This window comes from Mobula hypostoma, chromosome 10 (genome assembly GCF_963921235.1).
Source record: "Mobula hypostoma chromosome 10, sMobHyp1.1, whole genome shotgun sequence".
NCBI classification, from domain to species: Eukaryota; Metazoa; Chordata; class Chondrichthyes; order Myliobatiformes; family Myliobatidae; genus Mobula; species Mobula hypostoma.
The window spans coordinates 85,584,971-85,610,136 of NC_086106.1; the positions used below are offsets into that span (position 1 = coordinate 85,584,971).

Consider the following 25,166-nt stretch of genomic DNA (forward strand, 5'->3'; position numbering starts at 1 on the left):
TCCGCCAACTGGCATTTCCAGATGCGACTTAATGCGAGCGAGATATGGCAGTTATTTCCCATGGTAGGGGATTTTAGGACAAGACGGCATGACTTCAGGATTGAAGGACGTCCATTTAGAACAGAGATGAGGAGAAATTACTTTAGTCAGAGAGTGGTAAATCTGTGGAATTTGTTGCCACGAGTGGCTGTGGAAGCCAAGTCACTGGGTGTATTTAAGGCAGAGATAGATAGGTTCTTGATTAGCTAGGGCATCAAATGGTATGGGGTGAAGGCAGGGAGTGGGGATGACTGGAAGAATTGGAACAGCTCATGATTGAATGGCAGAGCAGACCTGATGGGCCAAATGGCCTACTTCTGCTCCTATATCTTATGGTCTCAATTCTACACCAATTTATCCACAGAAACCAACAAGTACTGTCTGCAGGTGTTAATGGATTAAACATGACAATACTTCAAGTAATTTGCTTCCAAAATATTGTCTCTCCTTAAAGTGCTATGTATAACTCCATAACCACTACATGCCATCCTTTAGCTGCGAGCATCAACAAGGAGCACAAATCATTATACAACTGCAAAGACTAGTTCAGCCAAATCATATCTGGACTTCTGGATGAACAGGAAACATGATTATTTTTCCTTGCTTGACAGTGCGAAATTAGCTGTGATAGTCTCATTCACTGATCAATTTCCCAGCTCTTTACTTCACTCCTTCCCCCCACCCTTCCAGTTTCACCTATCACCTTGTGGTTCTTCTTCCCCTCCCCCCCCACTTTCTTACTCCGACTCATCTCTTTTTTTTCCAGTCCTGATGAAGGGTCTCAGCCCAAGACATCTACTGTACTCCTTCCCATTGATTCTGCCTGGCCTGCTGAGTTCCTGTCTATGTGTGACGCCACTTTCAAGGAATTTGGATCTGTATTTCCACAGCCCTGTTCTACTGGACTATCACTCACCATGTAAGCCCTACCCTGGTTGATCCTCCCAAAGTGCAACACCTCATACTGTCTACATTAAATTCCATTTGCCATTTTTTCAGCCCATTTTTCCCAGCTAGTCCAGATCCTGCTGCAAGCTTTGATAGTCTTCCTCACGGTCCAGTATGCCCCAAATTTGCCGATCCAGTTTACCACATTATCATCCAGATTACTGAATAGATGACAAACAACTACGCCCCAGCACTGATCCCTGCAGCACTCCACTAGTCACAAGCCTCCAGTCAGAGAGGCAATCATCAATTACTCTCTGGCTTCTCCCACAATGTCTAATCCAAATTTACTATCACATCCCGAATGCCAAGTGACTAAACCTTCTTGACCAACTTCCTATGGTGGATCTTGTCAGAGGCCTTGCTGAAGTCCATGTAGACAACATTCACTGCCTTACCTTCAACAACTTTCCTGGGAACATCCTCAAAAAAAAATGTATAACATTGGTTAGACACAACTTAAGAAAACATTTTACAGGAAAATGTCAGGGTAGTTATCTGTCACTTGAAGCTAAATAGAAGTTGGAAGATGCAACAAGGCAGTGATCTGAAACACAAGGGTAAATCAACAACAGCATCGTTTAAAAAGAATAAAATTTGTGTTTTGGAATGGCCAAGTCAGAGTTCAGAAGAGGCAGGCACTGGAGAAGCTGAGCAATGTAATTAGCAGGCTTGAAACAGGACGCCCTGATGCCTTGCCTATCACTGTGGGTGATTTCAAACAGGTCAGCTTGAAGTGTCTGAACAGCTACAACTAACATATCACCTGTGGAAGCAGAGGAGCCAACACACCTGACCACTATTACACCACCATCAAGAATGCTTAGTGTGCCATCCCACACTCACACTTTGGCAAGTCTGTTCACCTGGCTATAGGTCTACTCTCAATGTATAGGCAGAGACTAAACGCTACAGCACCAGTAGCGAGGACCAAGATAGAGGAGCGCTTACAGGAACAGAGTCAGGAGGACTAGACAATATTCCCGGATTCTCTTCAAGTCTAAATGAATACACCACAGTAGTCACCAACTTTATCAAGACCTGTGTGGATAGGTGACTGCCAATGAGAAAATACTGGACATACCCAAACCAAAAGCTGTGGATGAACTAGGAGATTTGTAATCTGCTGAGGGTTAGATCTGCGGTACTCAAGACCGGTGATCCAAAACTATGCAAGAAGTCCAGGTACGATCTACAGAAGGATAACTTAAAGGAGAAAAAGCAATTCAGATTGAGGTTAGAGATGGAATCCAATGCATCTCAGCTCTAGCAGGGTATGCAAATCATTACTTGCTACAAAGGGAAACCTAACATCGTGAATGACCATGATGCTTCACTCCCAGATGAGCTCAATGCCTTTTATGCATGCTTTGAAAGGGAGAATAAAACTACACTTTTGTGAATCCCTGCAGCATCTGGTGACCTTGCGACCTCTGTCATGGAGATCGATGTCAGAACATCTTTCAAGAGGGCGAACCCTCACAAGGTGCCAGGCCTTGATGGTACTCCAGATGGGGCTGCGCCAGCCAACGGGCAGCAGTGTTCAAGCACATCTTCGATGTCTCACTGCTGCATTTGGATATTCCTACATGTCTCAAACAGACAACAATCATATCAGTGTCCAAGACCACGGTGAACTGCTTTAACAACTATTGTCCAGTACTATTCACATCCACTGTGATGAAGTGCTTTGAGAGGTTAGTCATAGCTAAAATTTACTCCTGTCTCAGCAAGGACCTGGACCCATGTAATTTATCTATCACCACAATAGTTTTATAGCTGATGCAATCTCACTGGATTCCAGTCAGCCTCGGATCACCTGGACAATACAAATACCCATGTCAGGCTGCTGCTTGTTGACTGCAGCCCAACGTTCAACACAGTCATACCCTCGGTTCTAATCAACAAGTTCCAAAACCTGGGCCTCCATAACTCCCTCCTTCCATGCTGATGACAAAACTATTGTTGGCAGAGTTTCAGATGGTGACAAGGAAACAAACAGGAGTGAGAAAGATCAGCTGGTAAGTGATGTCACAGCAACCACCTTGCATTCAACGTCAGTAAGACCAAGGAATTGATTGTGGACTTCAGAAAAGGGAAGATGAAGAAACACATGCAAGCCCTGATTGTGGACTCAGAAGTGGAAAGAGTGATCAATTTCATGTTCCTGGGTGTCAGCATCTCTAAGGATCTATCCTAGACTGAACATATTGATGCAATTACAAAGATGACACAAATAACGGCTATATTTCATTAGGAATTTGAGGAGACTTGGAATATCATCAAAGACTCTCACAAATTTCTACAGATGTACTGTGGAGAGCATTCTAACTGGCTGCATCACTGTCTGGTATGGAGGGGCCACCGCACAGGATCAGAAAATGCTGCAGAAAGCTGTAAACTCAGCCAGATTCATCCTGGGCATAAGCTCCTCAGCATGCAGGACACTTTCAAAAAAACAACATCCATTATTAAGGATCCCTATCACCCAGGACAAGCCCTTTTCTATTGCTACCCTCACGGTGGTGGTACAGGAGCTTAAAGAGACACACTCAATGCTTCAGGAACAGCTTCTCCTCCACTATCAGATATCTGAATGGACAGTCAACAGATGAACACTACCTCAGTATTTCTTTCTCTCTTTTTGCACTACCTTATGGTGATTTAGTTTTTAAAAATCATTTTGTTCAATATACTGCTGCCGCAAAACAATAAATTTCACAACATATGCCGATAATATTAAACTCGATTCCAACTTTGTCTTAGTTCTATAGACTCAGTGGCCATTTCCTGAGTAAACACAGATGCAAAAAATCCATTTAAGATCTCCCTCATCTCTTTCTGGCTCCATCCATTGATGACCACACTGATCTTCCAGAGGACCAATTTTGTCCCTTTCTATCCTTTTTGCTCTAATATATCTGTAGAAGCCATTGGAATTCTCCTTCACCTAGTCTGCTAGAGAAATCTCACGTCTTCTTTTAGCTCTCCTGATTTCTTTCTGAAGTGTTCTCTTGCATTTCTTATACTCAAGAGCCTCATTTTCTCCTTCCAGCTATGCACCTTCATCATCTTCTTAACCAGGGCCTCAATATCTCTGAAAAAATCATGACTCCCTATATCTGTTATTCTAGCCTTTTATTCTGACAGGAACATACAGACTCTGTGCTCTCAAAATTTCACTTTTAAAGGCCTCCCACTTACCAAGCACACCTTTGCCAGACAACAATGTCCCAATTCACGTTTGCCAAGTCCTTTCTGATGCCATCAAAATTGGCCACTCTCCACTTTAGAATCTTAACCCAAAGACCAGACCTATCCTTCTACGCAATCATCTTAAAACTGACGGCATTATGATCACTAGATGCAGTATGTTCCCCTACACAAACTTCTGTTACCTGTCCTGCTCATTCCTCAATAGGAGATCTAATATCACACTCTCTCCAGATGGGTCCTCTATGTATTGATTAAGGAAACTTCTCTGAAGAGATCTGACAAACTCTATCCAATCCAGCCCTCACTAGACGAGTTCTCCAGTCTGTCCCGTCTGAGCACTGCCATAACATTTTCACTGACTAGTAATGCCATCTCTTTTCCATTAATGCCTCCTGCTCAATCACATCTAAAACAACTGAACTATGGAACATAAAGCTGCCAGTCCTGCCCCTCCTGCAACCAAGATTCACTAGTGGTTATAATGTCATACTTCCATGCCATATACTCGTCTGCTCAACAATTTCTTTATAATACTCCCTGCATTGAAATATACTTAACTCAGAACATTAGTCCACCATGATTCCTGACTTTGTACGTAAGCTTAACAACATCTTTCCCCACAACCACTCCACTATCTGCTCCATCACTCTGGCCCCCATCCTCCTGTGACTTTAGTTTAAACACCACCACCCCACCTCCCGTGCAGCATCAGAAAACAAGGACATTAGTTCCCTTCTAGTTCAGGTTGCACGCTGTGCCGTCTGTTTAGATCCCACCTTCCGTGGAAGAGAGTCACATGATCCAAAAATCCGAAGCCCTCCCTCCTGCACCACTTGCTTAGTCATGTGTTAAACTGTATGAACCTCCTATTTCTGGCTTCATTAGCATGAGGCAGGGGCAATACTGAGATCAGAATCTGGGACATCCTGTCCCTTAACTTAGAACTCAACTCTCTGAAAACACTTTGTAAGACCTTGTCACCCTTCCTATCCATGTCATTGGTACTGACGTGGACTACAACATTTCAGAATGATCCAAGATGTTCCTGACCCTGGCTTCTGGGAGGCAACACACCATCCTGAAATCTTGTTCTTATCCACATAATCTCCCATCTATTCCCCTAACCAATGAATCCACTATTACTAAAGCTTGTCTCTTCTCCTCCCTTCCATTCTGAGTCAAGGAGGCAGACTCAGTGCCAGAGACCTGACTGCTGTGGCTTTCTTCTGCTAGGTCATCACCCTCCCAACAACACCCAATGTTCTTGAAGGGAACAGCCACAGGGATACTCTGCACTGGTTGTCTATCCCTTTTTCCCTCCTGATGACCTGTGTCCTGCACCTTTGGTGTAGCTAACTCTATGAATTTCTTTGTTGATCAACCCCTCAGCCTCCTGAATGATCCAGGGTTGATCCAGCTGCAGGTCCATTTCTTCAATACGGTCTGAAAGAACCTGCAGCTGGATGCACTTCTTAGTGGAGCAGTCATCAGAGACACTAGAGGTCTTCCAACCTTCTCATGTCCTGCAAGAGGAGCATTCCACTGTCCTGGCTGACATCTCCACTGCTCAAACTGTGCAAGAAAGAAGGAAAATTAAATGAAAAAAATTCTACCTACAGCTTCCAACACTTCTTGCCAAAGTCTCTATGAACCAAAGCCTCAACACCCTACTCTAACACTGGTCGACTGGCACGATGGCTGCGCTGCTTAAAGCTAACTAATTGGGAACTGTGGGGCAAAGATTGTCCCCACTGCCTCCGCTCGCTTCTCTCGAAATGCCTCTCCTGCAATGCAAATCCAACACCTCCAAAAAACTGACCAAGTAATTATTAGCAGAAAGCTTTAAAAAGTTGAGTTGCAGAGCCGCTAGAGCACTAGGAAAACACCAACAAATCTGACAGCAAACCAAGTGCTGGAGGAACTCAATGGATCTCGCAGCATCTACAGGAGGAAAGAAACTGTCACTGACAGCTCCCACCAGAACCCTCTTCAACTACCTTTGTCTCCTTACCTCTCCTTACTCTGTCCTCCCACTTCACGCACGGGTTTCCACACCCACAAGCTGGTTCCATATGCCATTCTCTACCTATTTGGATTCAGCACTGGTAGTGCTTTATGAGCCTGCTTCTCTTCCACCAGCAGCTATCTTTTTACTCCCCTCCTCCAAGCTTGCACCACGCTTTTTTGTTTTTCCTCCGTCTCCATCCATCCATCATTCAGCTGCCACTGTATTCCAACTCCACTCCTGTGCACCTCCCTTACCTGTCATCTCACTGCCCTCCTCAGTCCTCCAATTGCCTCAGAATAAATTCTTGCCATTCCCTTTCTCCTCTCCATTCAGGCCATCTCATCTCTCCCCTCTCAGTCCTGATGCAGGGTTTAACTTGCAATGTTGACAATTTCTTCCCTTCCACAAATCCTGCCTGATCGGCTGAATTCCTCCAGCACATTGTTAGTTGCTCCAAGTTCCAGCATTTCTTGTGTGACCAACAAATTCAGAACTATAGCATCGTGGATGGGCCTAGAATAATATGGGTCTGCCACCACCCATTTTAAGTTGTGACAGGTGGCCCCCTGTTGAGCATTCTGCACCATTACCAGGGCATCTCCTGCCTGATTTGGCAATTTGGATCTGCTCCAATTTACTCCCATCACAAAAGGTCAGCAACAGATACCATTTCATTGGCTCTTTACTCAACCCTCAACTCAAAATTAATCAAAAAGCTTCAGGACTTGGGCGTCAATAATTCCTTGTGCAACTTGATTCGTGATTTCTTCACTTGCAGATCCCAGTTACTTCGGATTGGCAACATCTCCTCTGCAATCTTCATCAGCACCAGTTCACCACAAAGCTGTGAAGCACAGGCGTTATACTTAAAATATGACTGTGAGGCCAAGCACAGTTCTATTGCCATATTTAACTTGCTGATGACACCACTGTCATTGGCCGAATCAAAGGTGGTGACAAATCAGCATACAGGAGGGAGATTGAAAATCTCACTGAGTGGTGCCACAACAACCTCTTGATGTCAGCAAGACCACGAAGCTGATTATTGACTTCAGGAGAATGAAACCAGAGGACCATATGCCAGTCCTCATTGAAGGATCAGAGGTGGAGACAGCAACTTTACATTCCTTGGTATTATCATATCAGAGGATCATTTCTGACTCCAGCATGAAAATGCAATTACAAGGAAGGCATGGAAGCATCTGTACTTTCTTAGAAGTGTGTGAAGATTTGGCATGTCATCTAAAACTTTGACAAACTTCGGTAGATGTCTAGTGGAGACTATATTGATTAATTGCATCATGGCAATGTATGGAAACACCAATGCCCTTGAACAGAAAAGCCTACAAAAAGTATTTGATACAGCCCAGTCTATCACGGTTAAAGCCTTTCTCACCATTGAGCACATCTGCACAGAGCACTGTCACAGGAGAACAGCATCTATCAAGGACCCCCATCAACTAGGCCAAGCTCTCTTTTTGCAGCTGCCATCAGGAAGGTGGCACAGGACCCATACTACCAGATTCAGGAACAGTTATCATTCAACATTCAGGCTCTTGAACCAGAGGAGATAACTTCACTCATCCCATCAATGAAATATTCCCTCAACCTATGGACTTACTCTCCAGGTTTCATCTCATGTACTTAGCAGTTACTGCTTATTTATTTATTTTTTTTTTTCCTTGCTGTGTTTGCAGTTTGTTGTCTTTTGCACATTGATTGTTCATCTGTCCTGTTAGCTGCAGTGTTTCATTGATCCTATTACATTTCTTGTAGATACTGTGAATGCCCATAAGAAAATGAATCTCTGGGTTGTAAATGATTGACATTTCTGTACTTTGATAATAAATTTACTTTGAATGTCTGGAGTATCCATTGGTACTTCCTGCAGTAGCCAGCTTGGCTTACGAACAAAGCATCAGCTCTTGGGATGAGTTTGGTTTACAAGCCAATTAAACTTTATGTTACTCATTGACAATTTACCAGCAAGAGACAGATTTACTAAATGTTTATACGAACAAAGCCAAAAATACAAAAAAAAATAACTTGTCATAAAACAAATTTATTGCCGTAGCAATTTCAAGTTCATATAACTGCTTTCATTTTGTACAAAGCGTTAAGGGATGAAAGTATAAAGAATTCAAAAGGAAAAGGCAACAAACAAACAATATAATAAACCTGAAATCTCATGACGTGAATTCCAGTTGTACAGCAGATTTCCTATTTGGATGGGCAAGGAACTGGAATGCAAGCCAGATTGAGAAGAACAGAGGCTGCAAACAGGGCTGCACAGCTGGAGAAAATTAAAGGAGTAGAGTTGGGGGACGCCATGCTGGGAACTCGTGTTCGCAATGAGTTAGTGCATTGTAAACAGTATTTATTGGCAAATTCATGTCACATTTCATCTGAGGGAGTGGATGTAGGACTTGCTTCCAAACCTCCAGTTTACCACTTTCTCATGACAAAGGGTGACAACATGCTGGGAAGGGAGAAAATTGGAGCAAACCATCATGTTGATGAAGTTATCTGCTGTATCATAGAATTTTTCCCTGTCCTGTGATAAATCAGTCTTTACCCTCATAAGACTTAGTTTAAGTTATTAGAAAAAAACCACTGACCACTGAAGTTAGTCAATGGAAACTTTAGCACGGAAGAGCAAAATCTTAATGGATTTTCTTAAATTATCAGCCCACTCATATGAGTTCATACTTCTTTTTCTAGCCAATTACTCCCCTCATTGTTCCAAACAGATTAAGAACAACTATAATTGTACACCTCACACTACAACGTTGTTGGTTTGTAGACAGGGATACTGACTAATTATTTCTCAAAACTGCCATTATTTCACTGTGTACTATCTGATGTACATTTCTCACTTACTCTTCAATATTTGATGCTCCATAATTTAATCTCCACGTATGTACTCCTGGAGACATTCTGCTCATGCAGCATCAGACCAGAGAACTCTACTCACAGCACGAACAGAGAAACGTCTAACCCTCATGTCATCTCCACAGTATTTATCGATCTATGCAATCTATTTCCACACACAAAAAAAGTCAAAGCATCTCAAAACTCTCATTTTCATTCATTCACTTTATCAGGATGTGGTTATCACTGGTCAACACTCATTACCCATAACCACAGGCCTTGAGACGATATTGGCAAGTTTCCTTCTTGAGGCATTGCAATCATTCTGTTGAAGGCAAGGATTTTTGGGGTGTTGACCCTTCATTAAGTAGTAATGGGCAAAATACCAAGTTAAAGTGGTGCACGGCTTGCAGAGGAAACCACAGCAATGGTGTTTTCACACACCTGGCGCTCTTGCCCATTTTGGGAAGTTACAGGGTCGACAGTGCTGTCAGAGTAGCCTACAAGAGAAACAACAGTGGAGCAGTGAATGATTGAATATTTAGGCTGGTAGGTGGGGTGACAATCAAGCAAAAGATTTTGCCCTAGACACTGCTGAGTTTTTTTTTGAGTGTTAATAGTGCTGCTCCCATCCGGGTGAGTGGAGAGCATTTCAGAATCAGAATGAGGTTTCATATCACTGGCATACGTCGTGAAATTTGTTGTTTTGCAGCAGTAGTACATTGCAATATATAGTAATAAAACTATAATTTACAATAACTATATATATATAAAAAAAATAAATAAGCAGTGCAAGGTGAGAGGGGAGAAGATACCGAGGAAGTGCTCAAGGGTTCATTGCCCATTCAGAAATCCAATTCATCACATCTGTTGGTGGTGAGTTATTCTCCGCTGGATATCCAGTCTCTCATCCCTCCAGCAACAATGGTATTTGATTACGTGGTTAGGTTTAGCTGAGTTTCTGGTCAGTGATTAATAGCAGGTTATTGATGGCAGGAAACCTAATACTGGCAATGCCACCAAATATTGAGGATAGGCGTTAGACTCTTATTCATGAATGTTACTTGCTCGTTGTCAGCCCTTACCTGAATATTAGTAAGGTCTTTCCTTACGCTGGCACTGTCTACTTCATTTACTCAGTCACTCTACTGTGTAATCAGTAGTACGTATGGCCTTGTAATGCAAAAATTAAGGAACTGGAGAAGAATGGGCCTGGGACACTGTCTTGTGGATAATCTGGAATGGTGTCCAAGGCTGGATTTATCCAACCAACAACTATCATCCTTTGTGCAAGATATAACTGCAACCATTAGAGTGCTTTCCTCATGATGCCTGGCAGCTCAAGTTTTACCACAGTTCCTTGAATTCACATTTGGTCAAATCCTTCCCTCTAACTTCACTTTTCAAATTCAGCTCTTTGGACTAAAGCAACAACAAAGTATGGAGCTGGCAGTCTTAGTGAAAGTCAAACTGGCATCTGATAGTATCAATGACATCTTCCATCATTTCTGCAGACGGTTGAGTAGGTTAATTGGGGAGTAGGTAAGCAGATTTATTTTGCCCTTATTGGTTATGGCAAGCTAAACGAGCAATTTTCCACAACGTCTGTAACCACACTGGCACAGCATGGTAGTAGCACAATTTTGTTGCTCCTTTTCATGCCTTGTGGCCCATCAGGTGGCATTTTTGCCACTTTTGTAGCGTTTGACTGTTTTTTTGTGGCCGAATTGCTCGCTCGACACTCAACCCAGCACAGATGAAAAGTGTGCAAGGAGCCGGGCGGATTCGAACCTGGGGCCATTTGTCTTGATTTGTCATTTGGTGTTGATGCCACTACACCACCAGCTGGCAGGATGCAATGTAGTTCTAGACTGATCATCTTCCGTACTACAGCGAGGATGATGTTGAGTATTCCATGGACTTTTGTTGCGGAGAGTGACCTTGGTTATTTACAATACATGGGTTGAACTAAGTTGGCTGAACACCATCTTTCATAACTGTGGAGGTTATAGGAAGTTGAAGTGGACCACACAACAATTCTGGTTAAATATAGCTGTGAATGCTGCAGTCTTGTCTATAACATTCATTTGCTGGGCGTGTCAAAGTTGAGTAATGGGCAACTGAACAGCGAATGAAGTATCCTCCTCCCATTAACTATTCAATTGTCCACTATAATTCATTATTAGATAGGTAATGCTATGGAGCTTTGATCTGATCACTCATTCCCAGGTCACATCTGCTATTTAGCAAACAAATAGTCCTGAGTTGTAACTTCAGCAGCTTTGGTCATTCATAGACAGGCTTGGTGCCGCTTTTGGCATGAGACCCTGTGCTTCTCACTGAACCAGGGTTCAACCACGTTAAGCCATGTGGTCTCACATATTTTAATGATATTCATTTCTGCTGCTGCAAATGACCCACAGCACATTAAGGATTTCGAGAATTGTACCAAATTCATACTATTTAAAATGACTGCACAATATGCTTGGAGAGTGCCCTCCGTTGCGTAAGTGGTCATTTCGACCAAGGCTACTATGGACAATCGGATCTGCCACAGTTGGATTGGCAAAGATAAGTTCAGGTAGAGTTAATCCTCACGTTGATTCACTTACCATCTGTTGCAAATCCAATCTGGTACCAGTGTCCGTCAAAAAGCAGCCACTTGGTAAACGGTATGGCTACAAAGCTACATTTGGTGATGGACATTGAAGACCTACCCAGAGTGCATTTTACTCTTTACTAATTCTAGTGCTTCTTCTAAATGTTGTTCAACATGGAGGGGCACTAGTTCAACACAAAGCAGGCTTGCCGTGATGCCACGTGATTTCTTGAGGTCTGAAGTCATTGTTGAGGATTCCTGGAGCACCTTCCTCCAAACCTCTATATTCGTGAAACATACAGTGGGACTCTGACATGGAAAATGTGTCCCAGTTTAAACATCAGACCCTAGATGTTTGTTAACAGGGCTTTGCAGAATAAACCAGGCTGCGAACAAATTTGCTGTGGTTGAATTTGGTGTCTGGACAGACGCCCAAATGGTCTGGTAGCATCTATGGAAAGGAATAAAGAGTTGATGATTCAGGCAGACTTCTTTCACCTGGACCCTTCCTCCAGGTTTCTGTGTGTGTGTTACTCTGGATTTCTAGTACCTGCACAGCCTCTTGTGTTTATGCCAAATGGTCCGTCCATTTTTTTTGGTTCTGTTTTAAAGTAGTAGTTATTGCATAACTAAGTGGCTTCCTCCACCATTTCAGAGGTTATTTAGTAATTAAGCACACTGTTGCCTTTCTCATGTCATGTGCAAGACAGATTCGGTCAAGTTTTTTTCTCTTGTAGGTCATGGAGAAACCAAGTGGATTTTTTTTAAAAACAATTTTGTATTTTCTTAGTCGCTAAGACAAGTTGGTTCTCGTCTTCATCTAATGTACTAATCGGGTTCCTACTGTTCAGTACAGGCATCAAAGAAAAGAGAAAAATAGAACACAACGTCTCACTAACTGATACTAAACACACATACAATGGTAATTTTACACAACAGAACGATGGACAAGTTCAGCTGGATAAAAACTAGACATGCAAAGTTATAAGTCACAGAAGAAATAGACTTCATAAAGGAGACAAAATTATAGCCTTTAAAACAAAGTTAGCCCAATAACAGCACATATATCTCTTTCTTTTTAAGTTTTGTAATTCAGACAAGTAGATTTCCACATTAATTTCATATTTCACATGTTCAGTCAAAACAAATACCAGTTCCAATTGAATGCAGGAGTAATTCCTACCTTTTCACCACCATCTTCAGTGCCCTGAACGATCCTTTAATAAGGATGAGTGCCTCCTGTCTTGAGCCATATAGCGGTGAGCCACTGATGTTTATAATTTCATCACCGACCTGTAGTTTCTTCGACAAAGCAGCCTTCCCTCCATCTTCAATCTAAAATGAGATAATAAAAATCCAATAAATGCAGCAAATAACAAAGATAAAAAAATGTACAAAAGTGCAGTAGTTCTAAACAGAGCAAATAGTCTACAAAATACTTAATTGTTCATCAACATGACAATAGTTGATAAAGTGAACAAAATAACTTCAGAGAGTTTAACTATGGTCCCACCCCATTTTATTATATAGAAATTAGATCTATTTATTGAATATATGCTGTTGTTGTTGTTTGTCCTTCATAGTCGAAGATGACCATGGCTTCAAAGTCAAATGGGAGATTGGTGGCTGTGGGGCCGGAGGTGACTGATGAGGCCAATCCAGGCCCTGAAGGCTCGCCCACATGTGGGACACAAGTGGATGGGTGCTGTCGTGGCAGTGGATGCTGCTCGGGCCTTGCGCACAGCACGCTTTCGTTGCGCCTCGATGATGCACCTGACTTCAGCTGCACGGGCTCCTGTGGTGATCTTGCTGCGCCAAGCTGGACGGTCGAGGGCAAGCGTCTCCCACGTGTTGATGTCGACACCCAGGCCTTTGAGGGACGCCTTGAGGCAGTCTTTGTAACGTTTCTTCTGCCCCCCGACTGAGCGCTTGCCCTGACACAGTTCTCCGTACAGCAGCTGCTTAGGCAATCGGCTGTCTGGCATTCTGACCACATATCCAGCCCACCTGGCTTGGGCTTTCAGCAGGAGGGTGTAGACGTTGCAGAGTCCAGCTCGTTCCAGGATTTCCGTGTCGGGGACTTTGTCCTGCCACCTGATGTGGAGGAGTCTGCGGAGACAGCTCAGGTGAAAGTGGTTGAGCTGTTTGGCATGTCTGCTGTAGACAGTCCAGGTCTCGCTGGCGTAAAGGAGGGTGGTAAGGACCACTGCACAGTAGACCTTCAGCTTGGTGGTAGGGCTGAGTCCTCTCCGCTCCTAGACATTCTCACGGAGTCTCCCAAAGGCGGCGCTGGCTTTGGCAATCCTGTTGTTGACCTCAGCGTCTATATTCACTGTGCGAGAGAGTATGCTGCCCAGGTAGGTGAAGTTGTCGACTGCCTGGAGGTTCTGGCCCTTCACCGTGATGCGCGGCTCCTGGTATGGCTTTCCTGGGGCAGGCTGGTACATAACTTCGGTCTTTTTGGTGCTGATAAAGAGACCGAAGTTGTCGCAGGCTTGTGAGAAGCAGTCCATTTCACGCTGCATCTCCTGCTCTGTGCTGACGTTGAGTGCGCAGTCATCAGCAAACAACAAGTCTCTGATGACAGTCTCTTGCACCTTTGTAACTGCCTGCAGGCGCCGAAGGTTGAACAACCTGCCGTCAGTCCTGTACCTGACATGGATTCCTTCTTCATAGTTACAGAAGGCATCTGTCAGCATGGCAGAGAATACCATACTGAACAGAGTCGGGGCAAGAACGCAGCCTTGTTTGATGCCATTTGTCCCTGGGAAGGCCTCCGACTCGTCGCCGTCATCCAGAACTTTCACCATAATACCGTCGTGGAACTGCCGGACGATTGTGATGAACTTGCTGGGGCAGCCAAACTTATCCATGATCTTCCACAAGCCTTCTCTGCTGACCGTATCGAAAGCCTTGGTTAGATCGACAAAGGTCACGAAGAGGTCGCTGTGTTGCTCCTGGCATTTTTCCTGGAGTTGCCGCGCAGCAAAAATCATGTCTGTGGTCCCACGTTCAGCACGGAAGCCGCACTGGCTTTCTGGGAGCAGACCTTGCTCAAGATGTTGGAGAAGGCGGTTGAGCAGGACATGGGCCAGAATCTTCCCCACAATGGACAAGAGGGAGATGCCTCGGTGGTTGTCGCAAGACTGACCGTTGCCTTTCCTCTTGTAGATGTGGACTATGCTGGCATCTTTCAGCTGTTGCGGGACCTGTCCCTTTTTCCACATGGACTGGAAGAGTACAGTCAGCTTTTGCATCATGACAGGGCCTCCTGCTTTGTATACCTCAGCAGGGATTGCATCGGGTCCTGGCACTTTGCCACAGGAGAGTTGCTTCACTGCCTTCCTGACTTCATCTACTGTGGGGAGGGTGTCGAGGTTCTTGTTGATCTCTACCTGGGGCAGGCGGGCAATGGCCTCGTCGTTGATGTCGGCAGGGCAGTTAAGGACATTGTTAAAGTGCTCAGCCCACCGATCCAGAGTCTGCTTCTTCTCTGTCAGCAGCTGCGTCTCATCTGCGTTGAGAAGGGGTGAGGAGCCGGAGGACTGGGGTCCGTATACAGCCTTAAGCGCATCGTAGAAGTGCTTTATGTCGTGGCTGTCTGCATAGCCCTGGATTTCATCGGCCTTCTTGCTGAACCAGCTGTGCCGCATCTTGCAAAGTTTTTTCTGCACCTTTCTTCTTGCGTTGGTAAAGGCATCTTTCTTGGCTAGCGACGTGGGGTCATTCTGATGCGCTCTGTAATGTTGATGTTTCTCCGTTAGTAGTGCCTGTATTTCTTCATCATTCTCATCGAACCAGTCTTGGTTTCTTCAGGTTGCTGATCCGAGATGTTTGAGGGCGGTAGTGTAGACAGCGTCTCTGAAGGCCGTCCACTGTTCCTCAACGCTGGTCCCGTCATCCTGTGGTGTGTCTGGCAGTCTGCCTTCAAGGTCATCGACGAGTTCTTCTGCAACCCTGCTGCTTTTCAGCTTGGAGATATTCAGCCTTTTTGCAGTCTTCTGCCCTTGGGGTCTTCTCATGGGCAGAATGCGAAGCCTGAACTTGGACACAATGAGGCAGTGATCGGTCCAGCAGCCGGCACCACACATGGCTCTCGTCACTCTGACATCCATCCTGTCCCTCTTCCTGGTGATGATGTAGTCAATCAGATGCCAGTGTTTCGAGCGTGGGTGCATCCATGACGTCTTCTTACGGGTGGGTAGGCAGAACAGGGTGTTGGTGATGACAAGGTCGTGTGTGGCACATGTCTTGAGGAGCAGAAGGCCATTGTTGTTACACTTGCCAGTGCCGTGTCTTCCAATGATCCCTTCCCAGGTTTGGTAGTCTGTCCCTGCTCTGGCATTGAAGTCCCCGAGAATGATGAGCTTCTCTGACTGTGGGATTGCTGAGATGAGGGCGTCGGGTTCTTCATAGGACTTGTCTTTAATATCATCTGGGTTGGTCATGGTGGGAGCGTAGGCACTAATCAGTGTAGCACTCTTCTTGTTTGCAAGTGGGAGCTGAACTGTCATCAGGCGGTCGTTGATGCTCTCTGGGTGCTTGGTGAGTTTACGGGCGAGGTTAGAATTGATGGCAAATCCCACGCCTGCTTCCCGTGATTCAGCGCTGCTGCGACCACTCCAGAAGAACGTGTATCCACCACTACGTTCTGTCAGCTGGCCCTTGTCTGCTAGGCGCGTTTCACTGGGAGCTGCTATGTCCACATTGTAGCGAGCTAGCTCTTTTGCAACCAGTGCAGTTCTTCTCTCTGGTCTGTCTGCCTTGATGTTATCTCGCAGAGTTCTCACGTTCCATGTGCCAAGGTTGAGCACCATCACTTTCTTCTTCACTGTTGTAGGTCGACCGCTATGAGGGATCCCCACCGGCCGCGGTAAGCTGGCCAGGGTGAGGTGAAGCAGACTATGTTTGAGGCACCTTTTCCAGCCCCTTCCTCCATGGAGGTGAGCAGAGCAATCCTAAAGAGGGCTGCTCAGACACCCAGGGGGCTGCCGAACTCAACTGCTGCTTCAGTCCAGTAGAGAGCGACCCTATGCCCTGGGCCGCCTGTGTGCAGGTTTGTGACTACAGCTTCCAGTGTATCCGTACCTGCTGCTTTGCCACTCCCCCATCGCCACAGGACTTTAGGTTGCGCGTTGGGTTTGAAGTCATGACTTGCGCTTGACTTGGATTAAAGTGAGGGAGAGTTGCGCAGGTCGTCAGCCTCACTCTCTCGTCCCGGCCTATCTGGACCCAGTGGCAAGACATAGTCGAGACGGCTGGAGATAGGTCAGGATGCAGTGGATGGCCAGCAGTGTTCTGTGTGTCTCACTGTGCCCTCTTAGCGCTCCATGACGCATTGCTGAGAATCGCCTTTCTGCCCGTTGAACCAGTGATGGTTTCTTCTGCGCAGTCGCCGAATCCAGGCTTCACACGCTAGGTACACAAGCCCTGAGTGTTGTGGGTCTACGGCAGTTCTTGCGGCGTGCTCGCAAGCCTCCCTACCCATTGTTGGGCATCCTCATCCACCTTTGCAGCCGTTGGGAGATATCTCCTCTTCCGCCTGCTCCGCCGTTGGGATGATCACCTTGGTTACTGGCCTATGGAGGTGGGCTCGCAGCTCGCCGCCGCGCTGGCTGTACCAGGCGGCCGGGGCGGGCGGTGGCGGTCGTGACGAGCGGCAGGCCAGCTCCAGGCCTCGCCCCCTCCACCCGCCGCCGTCTCGCACTGGCTGCAGGCCGCCGATGGTGCAGTGGCGGCGGGCGGCCCGGGGTCGGGCCCCGGCCTCACCAAGAGGCGGCATCAGGGTATGCACCTGCTGAAGGACGGCCGCCATGTGGTCCACCTCCAGGCAAATGTGGTGGATGCCGCCGCCAGGGCTCTTGCGGAGGAAGCCGAGGATCGGGCTGCGCTTGCCCAGCGGCTCCAGCAGTTCCAACTTGGTGTTGCCCAGCTCCACGAAGGCCGCGCTGACGCTGTGCTCGGGCGTCAGTTGAATATATGCAACTTTCAGCTGACTACACCATCCACTAATAACGTCCAACTGAGAATATACTGTCTGTTCCTCCTCTTCTCACATCAGCCAGCTTTATAACGTGAAAGATATTTCTTCTTTGAGATTCCTTTTTGTCTCTTTCTGATCGGGCTGTCTTCATTATTGCTGTTCTCTTCTAGGCGGTGACTGCACATCCACATCCATTTTCAATAGTTTTCTTTCTATGAAATGACATTGCAATTGGCAATTACGTTAACTGCTGTGGACAGTTAACTTGCTTCTCCAACATTATAGATCAAAAGGGTCTTGGTTTTTAGATTAATAATCACATTCATTTCCAAATGTTAATGTACTGCACTTTCAGTCACTCCATCTGAATGTTTTCCTAAGCTCAAACGAGATGTTTTCATACCTACCCCCATAGTTCAACAATCCAATTCATTCCCAAACTCAGCTGGGGTTTTAGCCCTTTATCTGCCATCCTTACCTCTGTGATTTCGTGTTAGTTACGTAAATCACTGCATATTTTTCCCCAGTCCTCCAGGATTCCTTCCATTGGCCTATTTCTCAAAACAGTTCATCTAAGTTACTTCAAATAGCTTTCTTTTACTGATGTTGTGCAATCTGAATCTGATAATTTCTATTTTTAATTCCAACCCTGATATTGTCATCAATTCCTGCTGATAATAGTGGGTCTATTATTTACCTGAACAACTCAACCAACTGGACTGTTTCTCTTTCTCCGGACTGTGACCCTGCAACTAAACATCCTTTCACAGATCATCACCCACCAGAAACCTCTGCTCCCTCACCTCCTCTTGACATAGAATTATATGCTTTTATACATAATGTGACAGAATTTTATTAGAAACTCTATCACAGTGTTTAGATGCAAAGAAATGATCAGAATCAGATTTATTATCACTACCTTATAGGATGTGAATGTTATTGTTTTGCGACAGTACAGACCAAAGATACACAACTACAAATTACAAAATAAATAAATAGTTCAACACGGAAAAATGAGGTGGTGTTCATGACCATTCAGTAATCTGATGGAGGAAGGGAAGAATGGGAAGAATCAATTCCCGTGGACTTGCAGCTCCTGTACCTCCATCCTGAAGGTGGTAAGGAGAAGAGGGCACGTCCCAGATGGTGAGGCACTGCTTCTTGAAGAAGCCCTTATGGTAGAGGGGCTTCTGTCCATGATGAAGCTGGCCGAGTCAACAACATTCTGTGGCTACTTGTGATCCTGCGCACTGGATCTCCACAGCAGATCTACAGATATTTACAGGAGTCTTTGGTGACATACCAACTCTCCTCAAACACCTAGCAAAGTGAAGCCACTGATGTGCGTTCCTGATGATTGATTTTAAATGTTGGGCCCAGGACACATTCTCGGAGATGTTTACACCTGGGAACACAAACCTACCCACCCTTTTCTCCAATGACCCCTCAATGAGGACCATTGTGCATTCAACTTCCCCTTCCAGAAGTCCTCAATCAATTCCTTGGTTTTGCTGACATTGAGTGCAATGTCGTTGCTGTGACATCACTCAACCAGATGACCTGTCTCACTCCATCATGCCTCCTTGTTGCTATCTGAGATTATACCCACAACAGTGGTGTCATCCACAAATTTAAGCTGTGCCTAGGCAAAGAGTGATGAATGTAAAGAGAGTAGAGCAGTAGGCCTGTTTTTGAAGTGCACCTGTTTTGACTGCCAGCGAGGAGATATTATCACTAACCCATACTGAATATGGTCTTTCCGATGAAGTTAAAGATCCAGTTGCAGGAAGAGGTACAGAGGTCTGCATTTAGAAGCTTGGTGATTAATACTGAGGGGATGATGGTATTGATAAACAGCCTGACCTATGTTTTGTTGTTGTCCACATGCTCCACAGCAGACTGGAGTGCCAGAGAGATTGTGTCTGCTGGCGACTTGTTGTGGTGGTGGGCAAATTGCTTCAGGTCCAGGTCCTTGCTTAGACAGGAGTTAATCTTTGCCATAACCAACCTCCTGAAGCACTTCATTACAGTAGATGTGAATGCTACTGACAGATAGCCACTGAGTATGTCACCCTGCTCTTCTTGGGCACCAATATGATTGCTGCCCTTTTGAAACAGATGAAAAGCTCAGGAGTCCAAGATCTGGTTAAGCTGACCTACCTGTTCCCATCATCCTCATCTCTACTGGATCTATGTTGAGCTTAGTTGAATTAATAAGCCCCGTTTCCATATGCATAATTAAAAAGCAGTAACACCTTACTGAATGATAGAGGGTGTGAACTATATCTTCTGCATTTTATTTAAACCCAAACATTCATTTGATAGGCTATCCAAAATAAATCTACTGCTCTGTATAATCCCATCCTAATCACTAATGTCTTGATAGGTGAGACACAAATATTCATCAAAACAGAAATTAATAAATATGAAAAGAACGGAGAAACAGAGAAAGTCTGATCTTGTGTAAAATACATTGGTAAAGAGTGATATATCTGAAAACTGCAATTTGTAATACCACACTGGAATCAGAGCGATGGAAATTGGAAAAGGACATGGAATCAAAACCAAAGATACTGATGGGATGGTGCAGCAGCCTTGATAAGCCGTATGACATGTGTCTGCTTCTGATACTCAGCGTCTTAATTATCTAGTGATATCATTAGTGATCAAATCAGTGATTAAAACTTGACAATATAAAAATTTCATTTACTAAATGAAGACAGGCAGAAGAAATGCGTCTTTCAACTGAATTATTAGAGGATGGCATACTTTGAAGTAAGAAGTTTTAACACAGAGACTTCTAAGAAAAAGCTGGATAACCATTTGAAGTAGGGATGGATGAAGAGTTATGGCAGTTTTTGATTGTCCTCCCACAACATCTGATGCCCCTTTTTTGTAAAGTATATGCTAATTGTTCCTTGTTTATAGAGTCAACCTCCTACAAAAATGGGAGGAAGGCCAAGTACAGTCACTATTCTAAAGAGGTGTGCATTCAAGAGAAGGATATCATTCACTAAGGCATTATAACATAATATAATCCAAATTTAAAATCACATTTTTTTGCACTTTTTTGGTATATGATACTTGAATCATCTATTGCTCAGAGATAATGGCAATATATACACAATCGAAAAGAAAAGGAATAAGCAGGTGTTTCACCAGTTTGAGATAATTAACTGGGGAATATCTAATTATTCAAGCATGTTAGCATCCAGGGTCTGGACTACCGATCCAAAGAAGTCAGGTTAAATCCCAAATGGGAATAATTAAATGAATGAAGAATTGCAAAGTTGATATCAGAAAAGCAACAATGAAGCTACCAGGCTATTGTAAGAAGGCATCCATCAGGGAAAGAAATCTGCTATCCTTACCTGGTCTCAAAGTTCAACACAATCTATTATCGAAGTATACACTACACTCACTGGCCACTTTATTAGGTACACTTACTTTTTATACAAGTATCAGCCAATCATATGGCAGCAATGCAATGCATAAAAACATGCAGACATAGCCAAGAGGTTCAGTGTTATTCAGACCAATTATCAGATTGGGGAAGAAATGTGATCGAAGTGACTTTGACTGTTAAATGATTGTTGGTGCCAGAAGGGTGTTTTGAGCTGCTATCTCCTGGGATTTTCATGCACACCAGTCTCTAGAGTTTACAGAGAATACGTACACTCAGTAGCCACTTTGTTAGGTACAGAAGGAAAATGGAAAAATTAAGACAATGTTGCACAAAGATCCAGACAGATTAAGAGGCCAGAGGGAGGGCCGCACGTGGATCAGCAATTTAGAAGACAGAGGAAAATGTGCAGAGTTTAGGGTGAAGATTCATAAGGACAAAGGAACACAAGAAATTCAGTGGGTGCAAGAGTAAGCTATCTTGATCAGGGCAAATCTGGCTGTGGACTCAGCTCCTCCTACTTGCCTTTTCCCCTTAATTCCTCTGCTATGCAAAATCTATCTAACCGTGGCTTTAAGTACTGTGGATTCTGGTTAATTGGGACATCTTGGTACCAGTACATTTTGGCTTGATTATGTGGCTGCCCCAATTGAAATGGAAATAGTTAAAAAGATATAAAAATAATGTAATTAAATGAAATACAGAACTAATTCGACTACTACCAATACTACTACAGCACTGGAAGTGTTCTAATTTGTTCCGTACTACATTATGATAAAACTATATGTTAGTTCCTAATAGTTATTGACAAAGGAATTCAGAGTACACTGCTCTGTTGTTTTGATTGACTGTAAATGAACAAAATCAATGCAGATATCTAGTGCAGATAATGGACTGCCATCATACAATGCTTTGAACAATAGTATTTTTGAAATCTTCATTTTTCCTGTAACATTTGAGATGATTACCTTCAAATTCATCATAGTTCCTAACTTGTTGAAGTAATGAAATAATTTGATTTTCACTCCCAGCCACTTCTGGCATCTCCAAGTTTCAATGCTTGAAACCATAGTGAGCAAAACAGTTCTGAATACATTTAATGCTTATTTCTTGCCAAAAATCATTGCTGCTTCTTTTTATAACAAACACAGGTAACTAACACTATTTTAAAAGTTGTTCGCTTGAAGCCTTGTGTCGTGTCTAAGAGCTACACAAGTGCAAACAACTAATGTTAGTTGGAGGCAACACACAATGCTTGGATTTCCACCATTTGCACACTTGCTCATGTTAACGCTAGTTAGAAACTGTTTGGCAACAATCTGTCCCGATTATGTAGCATAGTGTCCCAAATAAATGAAGGGAATTCTGGCACTTTCTCGATTAGTTTTTATCCTTTAAGTGTTGTACCAAGTCAGCAGCTGCTCAGATTAACTGATGGTCTAATTAGCCAGAATGCACTGTATATTTAATGAGGTAGCTACTACTGCTTTCCCAGGCAGAGAATTTCTCTGATTCACTACTGAGAAAAGCACTTTCTCCTCATCTCCATCCTAAATCTACTCCCTCAAATCCTGAGGCTATGTCCCCTAGTTTTGGCCCCCCTTACCAGTGGAAACAGCTATTCTGCCTCTATCTTAACGATCACTTTTCACAATTTTATATATTTCTTATAAGATTCCCACTCATTCTGCTGAATTCCAGCTTGTCCCTGGTGACTAATTATCTCCTCATGGGCTAACACCCTCATCTCCGGCACAGCTCCTGTGTTTGCCGGAGAAAAGTCAGCCTCTTTTCAATCACCTTTTTATAAGGGGATAAAACTTAACCAGCCCCACCTCAAAAAAAAGAGGGGAAAACATCATGGAATGGAAGTAAAATTGCACAGATATAGAGCAAATACTTATAACATTCGTAGTAAGTTATGGTTATATCAATTCCTGAGGGATTGTGTAAATGCTTGCATTTATTTTAATGGGAAATATGGAACCTTGAAAGGCACTGCTATTTTTCAGTGCACATCACTGTCCCTAATGACGCAGAGAAAATTAACTTCCGTTAATGCCCCTTCTCCCCTTCTTACCCCATCCCCAATTTATTATTTATTTTTCTCTCTTTCCCTCTCACAATAACTCCTTGCCTGTTCTCCATCTTCCACTGGTGCTCCCCTCCCCCTTTCTTTCTTCCAAGGCCTTCCGTCCCATGATACTCTCCCTTCTCCAGCCTTGTATCCCTTTTGCCAATCAACTTCCCAGCTCTTGGCTTCATCCCTCCCCCCCTCCCCCCACCCCCGTCTTCTCCTATCATTTTGGGTCTCCCCATCCTCCTTTCAAATCTCTTACTATCTCTTTTTTCCGTTAGTCCTGACGAAGGGTCTCAAACTGAAACGTCGACTGTACTTCTTCCTATAGATGCTGCCTGGTCTGCTGCGTTCCACCTGCATTTTGTGTGTGTTACCGTCTCTAATGATCCTGAATTGAGTTGTTTATTACATTATTTGATGGTATTGATACCTTCTGGAATTTTATTATATTTTAACATTGTATTAATGTTTATATGGTTTACCTTTTTGTATACTTATTCAATAAAAAGATTTAAAAAGAAAAGAAAGACATTATTTGAGAGGGCAACTAGGCATCAGTGGAGCTAGGACTAGAAACAGACAAGACCACAGGGGCCTGTGCTCCTAGACCCCTGCCATACTCACTTCACACCCAAGTACAGCTCCACTGCCATATTTAAGTACGCTGCTGACACAACTGTTGGCTGAAACAAAGGTGGTGATGAATTGCCATCTAGGAGGGAGATTGAAAATCTGGTTGAGTGGTGCCACAACAGCCTCTCACACAATGTCAGCTAAATCAAGGAGCTGATCATCGATTACAGGAGGAAGAAGTCAGTCCTCATTAGAGAAAATGCCGTGGACAGGGTCAGTAACTTCAAATTCCTTGGCATTAACATATCGAGGATCTGTCTTGGGACCAGCACACAAGTGTTATGATTAAGAAAGCACGACAGCGCCTCTACTTTATTAGAAGTTTGTTTAGATTCCGTCTGCAACCAAAAATTTTGCCAAACCGCCTTAGATACGTAGTGGACACAATTTTAATTTTAATACCAATGCCTGAGAAAGGAAAAGGCTACAGAAAGTGGTGGATACAACCCAGCTCAAAGGCAAAGCCTTCCCCATCACTGAGTACATTTGTATGGAGGGCAGTCACAATAAAGCAGCATCCCTCATCAAGGACCCCCACCACCCAGGCTATGCCCTCTTCCCAATACGTTCTACCAACAGGGAAGAAGTACAAAAGCCTTGGGTTGCATACTACCAGGTTCAGTAACCACCATGAGGCTCCTGAAATGACGTGAATAAATTTCACTCACTGCTACTCTGAACTAATTCTACAACCTATAGACTCACATTCGAGGGCTCTTTACAACTCATGTTCTCAGTATTATTTTTTGTTTGTAGTTTGTCTTCTTTTGCACATTGATTATTTGTCAATTTTTGTATGTTTACTTACAGTTGCTTGTAAAGTTGCATTTTATTGTGTTTGGAGATACAATGCAGAATTGTTCCTTCCAGCCCTTCGAGCTGCACCGCCCAGCAACTCTGATTTAACCCTAATCACGGAACAATTTACAATGTCCAATTAACCTACCTGGTATATCTTTGGACAGTGGGTGGAAACCAGAGGACCAAGAGAAAGTCCATGCATTCCGCAGGGAGAACGTAGAGACTCCTTACAGAGAAGACCGGGATGAACTTCCACACCCTGAGCTGTAATAGCATCACACTAACCACTATGCTACTGTGGCACCTAATTAATTCTATTGTATTTCCTTTATTATCCTGCAAATCCCTGAAGACTGACCTGTACCTCTCAAAGACTGAATGCCAGCTCATAGCTCCCTCTAGACCATGACGCCACTGTTAAACATTAGGCCAATTCAGTGGATTCCGGTTAATTGGGCCGTCAGTTAATTGGGACAGCCACTTATTTGGGACAACACTTAAAGAACAAAAACAAATTGAGAAAATAGCCACTTTATTTGGAACTCTATGCTGCTTAATTGGGACAGGAGACTGTTGCTGAAGTTT

At 44.0% G+C, this 25,166-nt stretch overlaps 1 protein-coding gene across 5 annotated transcripts in view; it reads right to left on the minus strand.

Annotated features, from left to right (window-relative positions):
- Positions 1 to 25,166, minus strand: part of LOC134353003 (protein Shroom4-like) — a 156,089-nt gene that overhangs the window by 104,111 nt on the left and 26,812 nt on the right. For all 5 annotated transcript variants that reach the window (XM_063060757.1, XM_063060759.1, XM_063060758.1 and 2 more), the window contains exon 2: positions 12,865 to 13,016. In XM_063060757.1, coding sequence (XP_062916827.1) covers positions 12,865 to 13,016 — 152 coding nt within the window. The remainder of the gene's footprint in view (positions 1 to 12,864; positions 13,017 to 25,166) is intronic.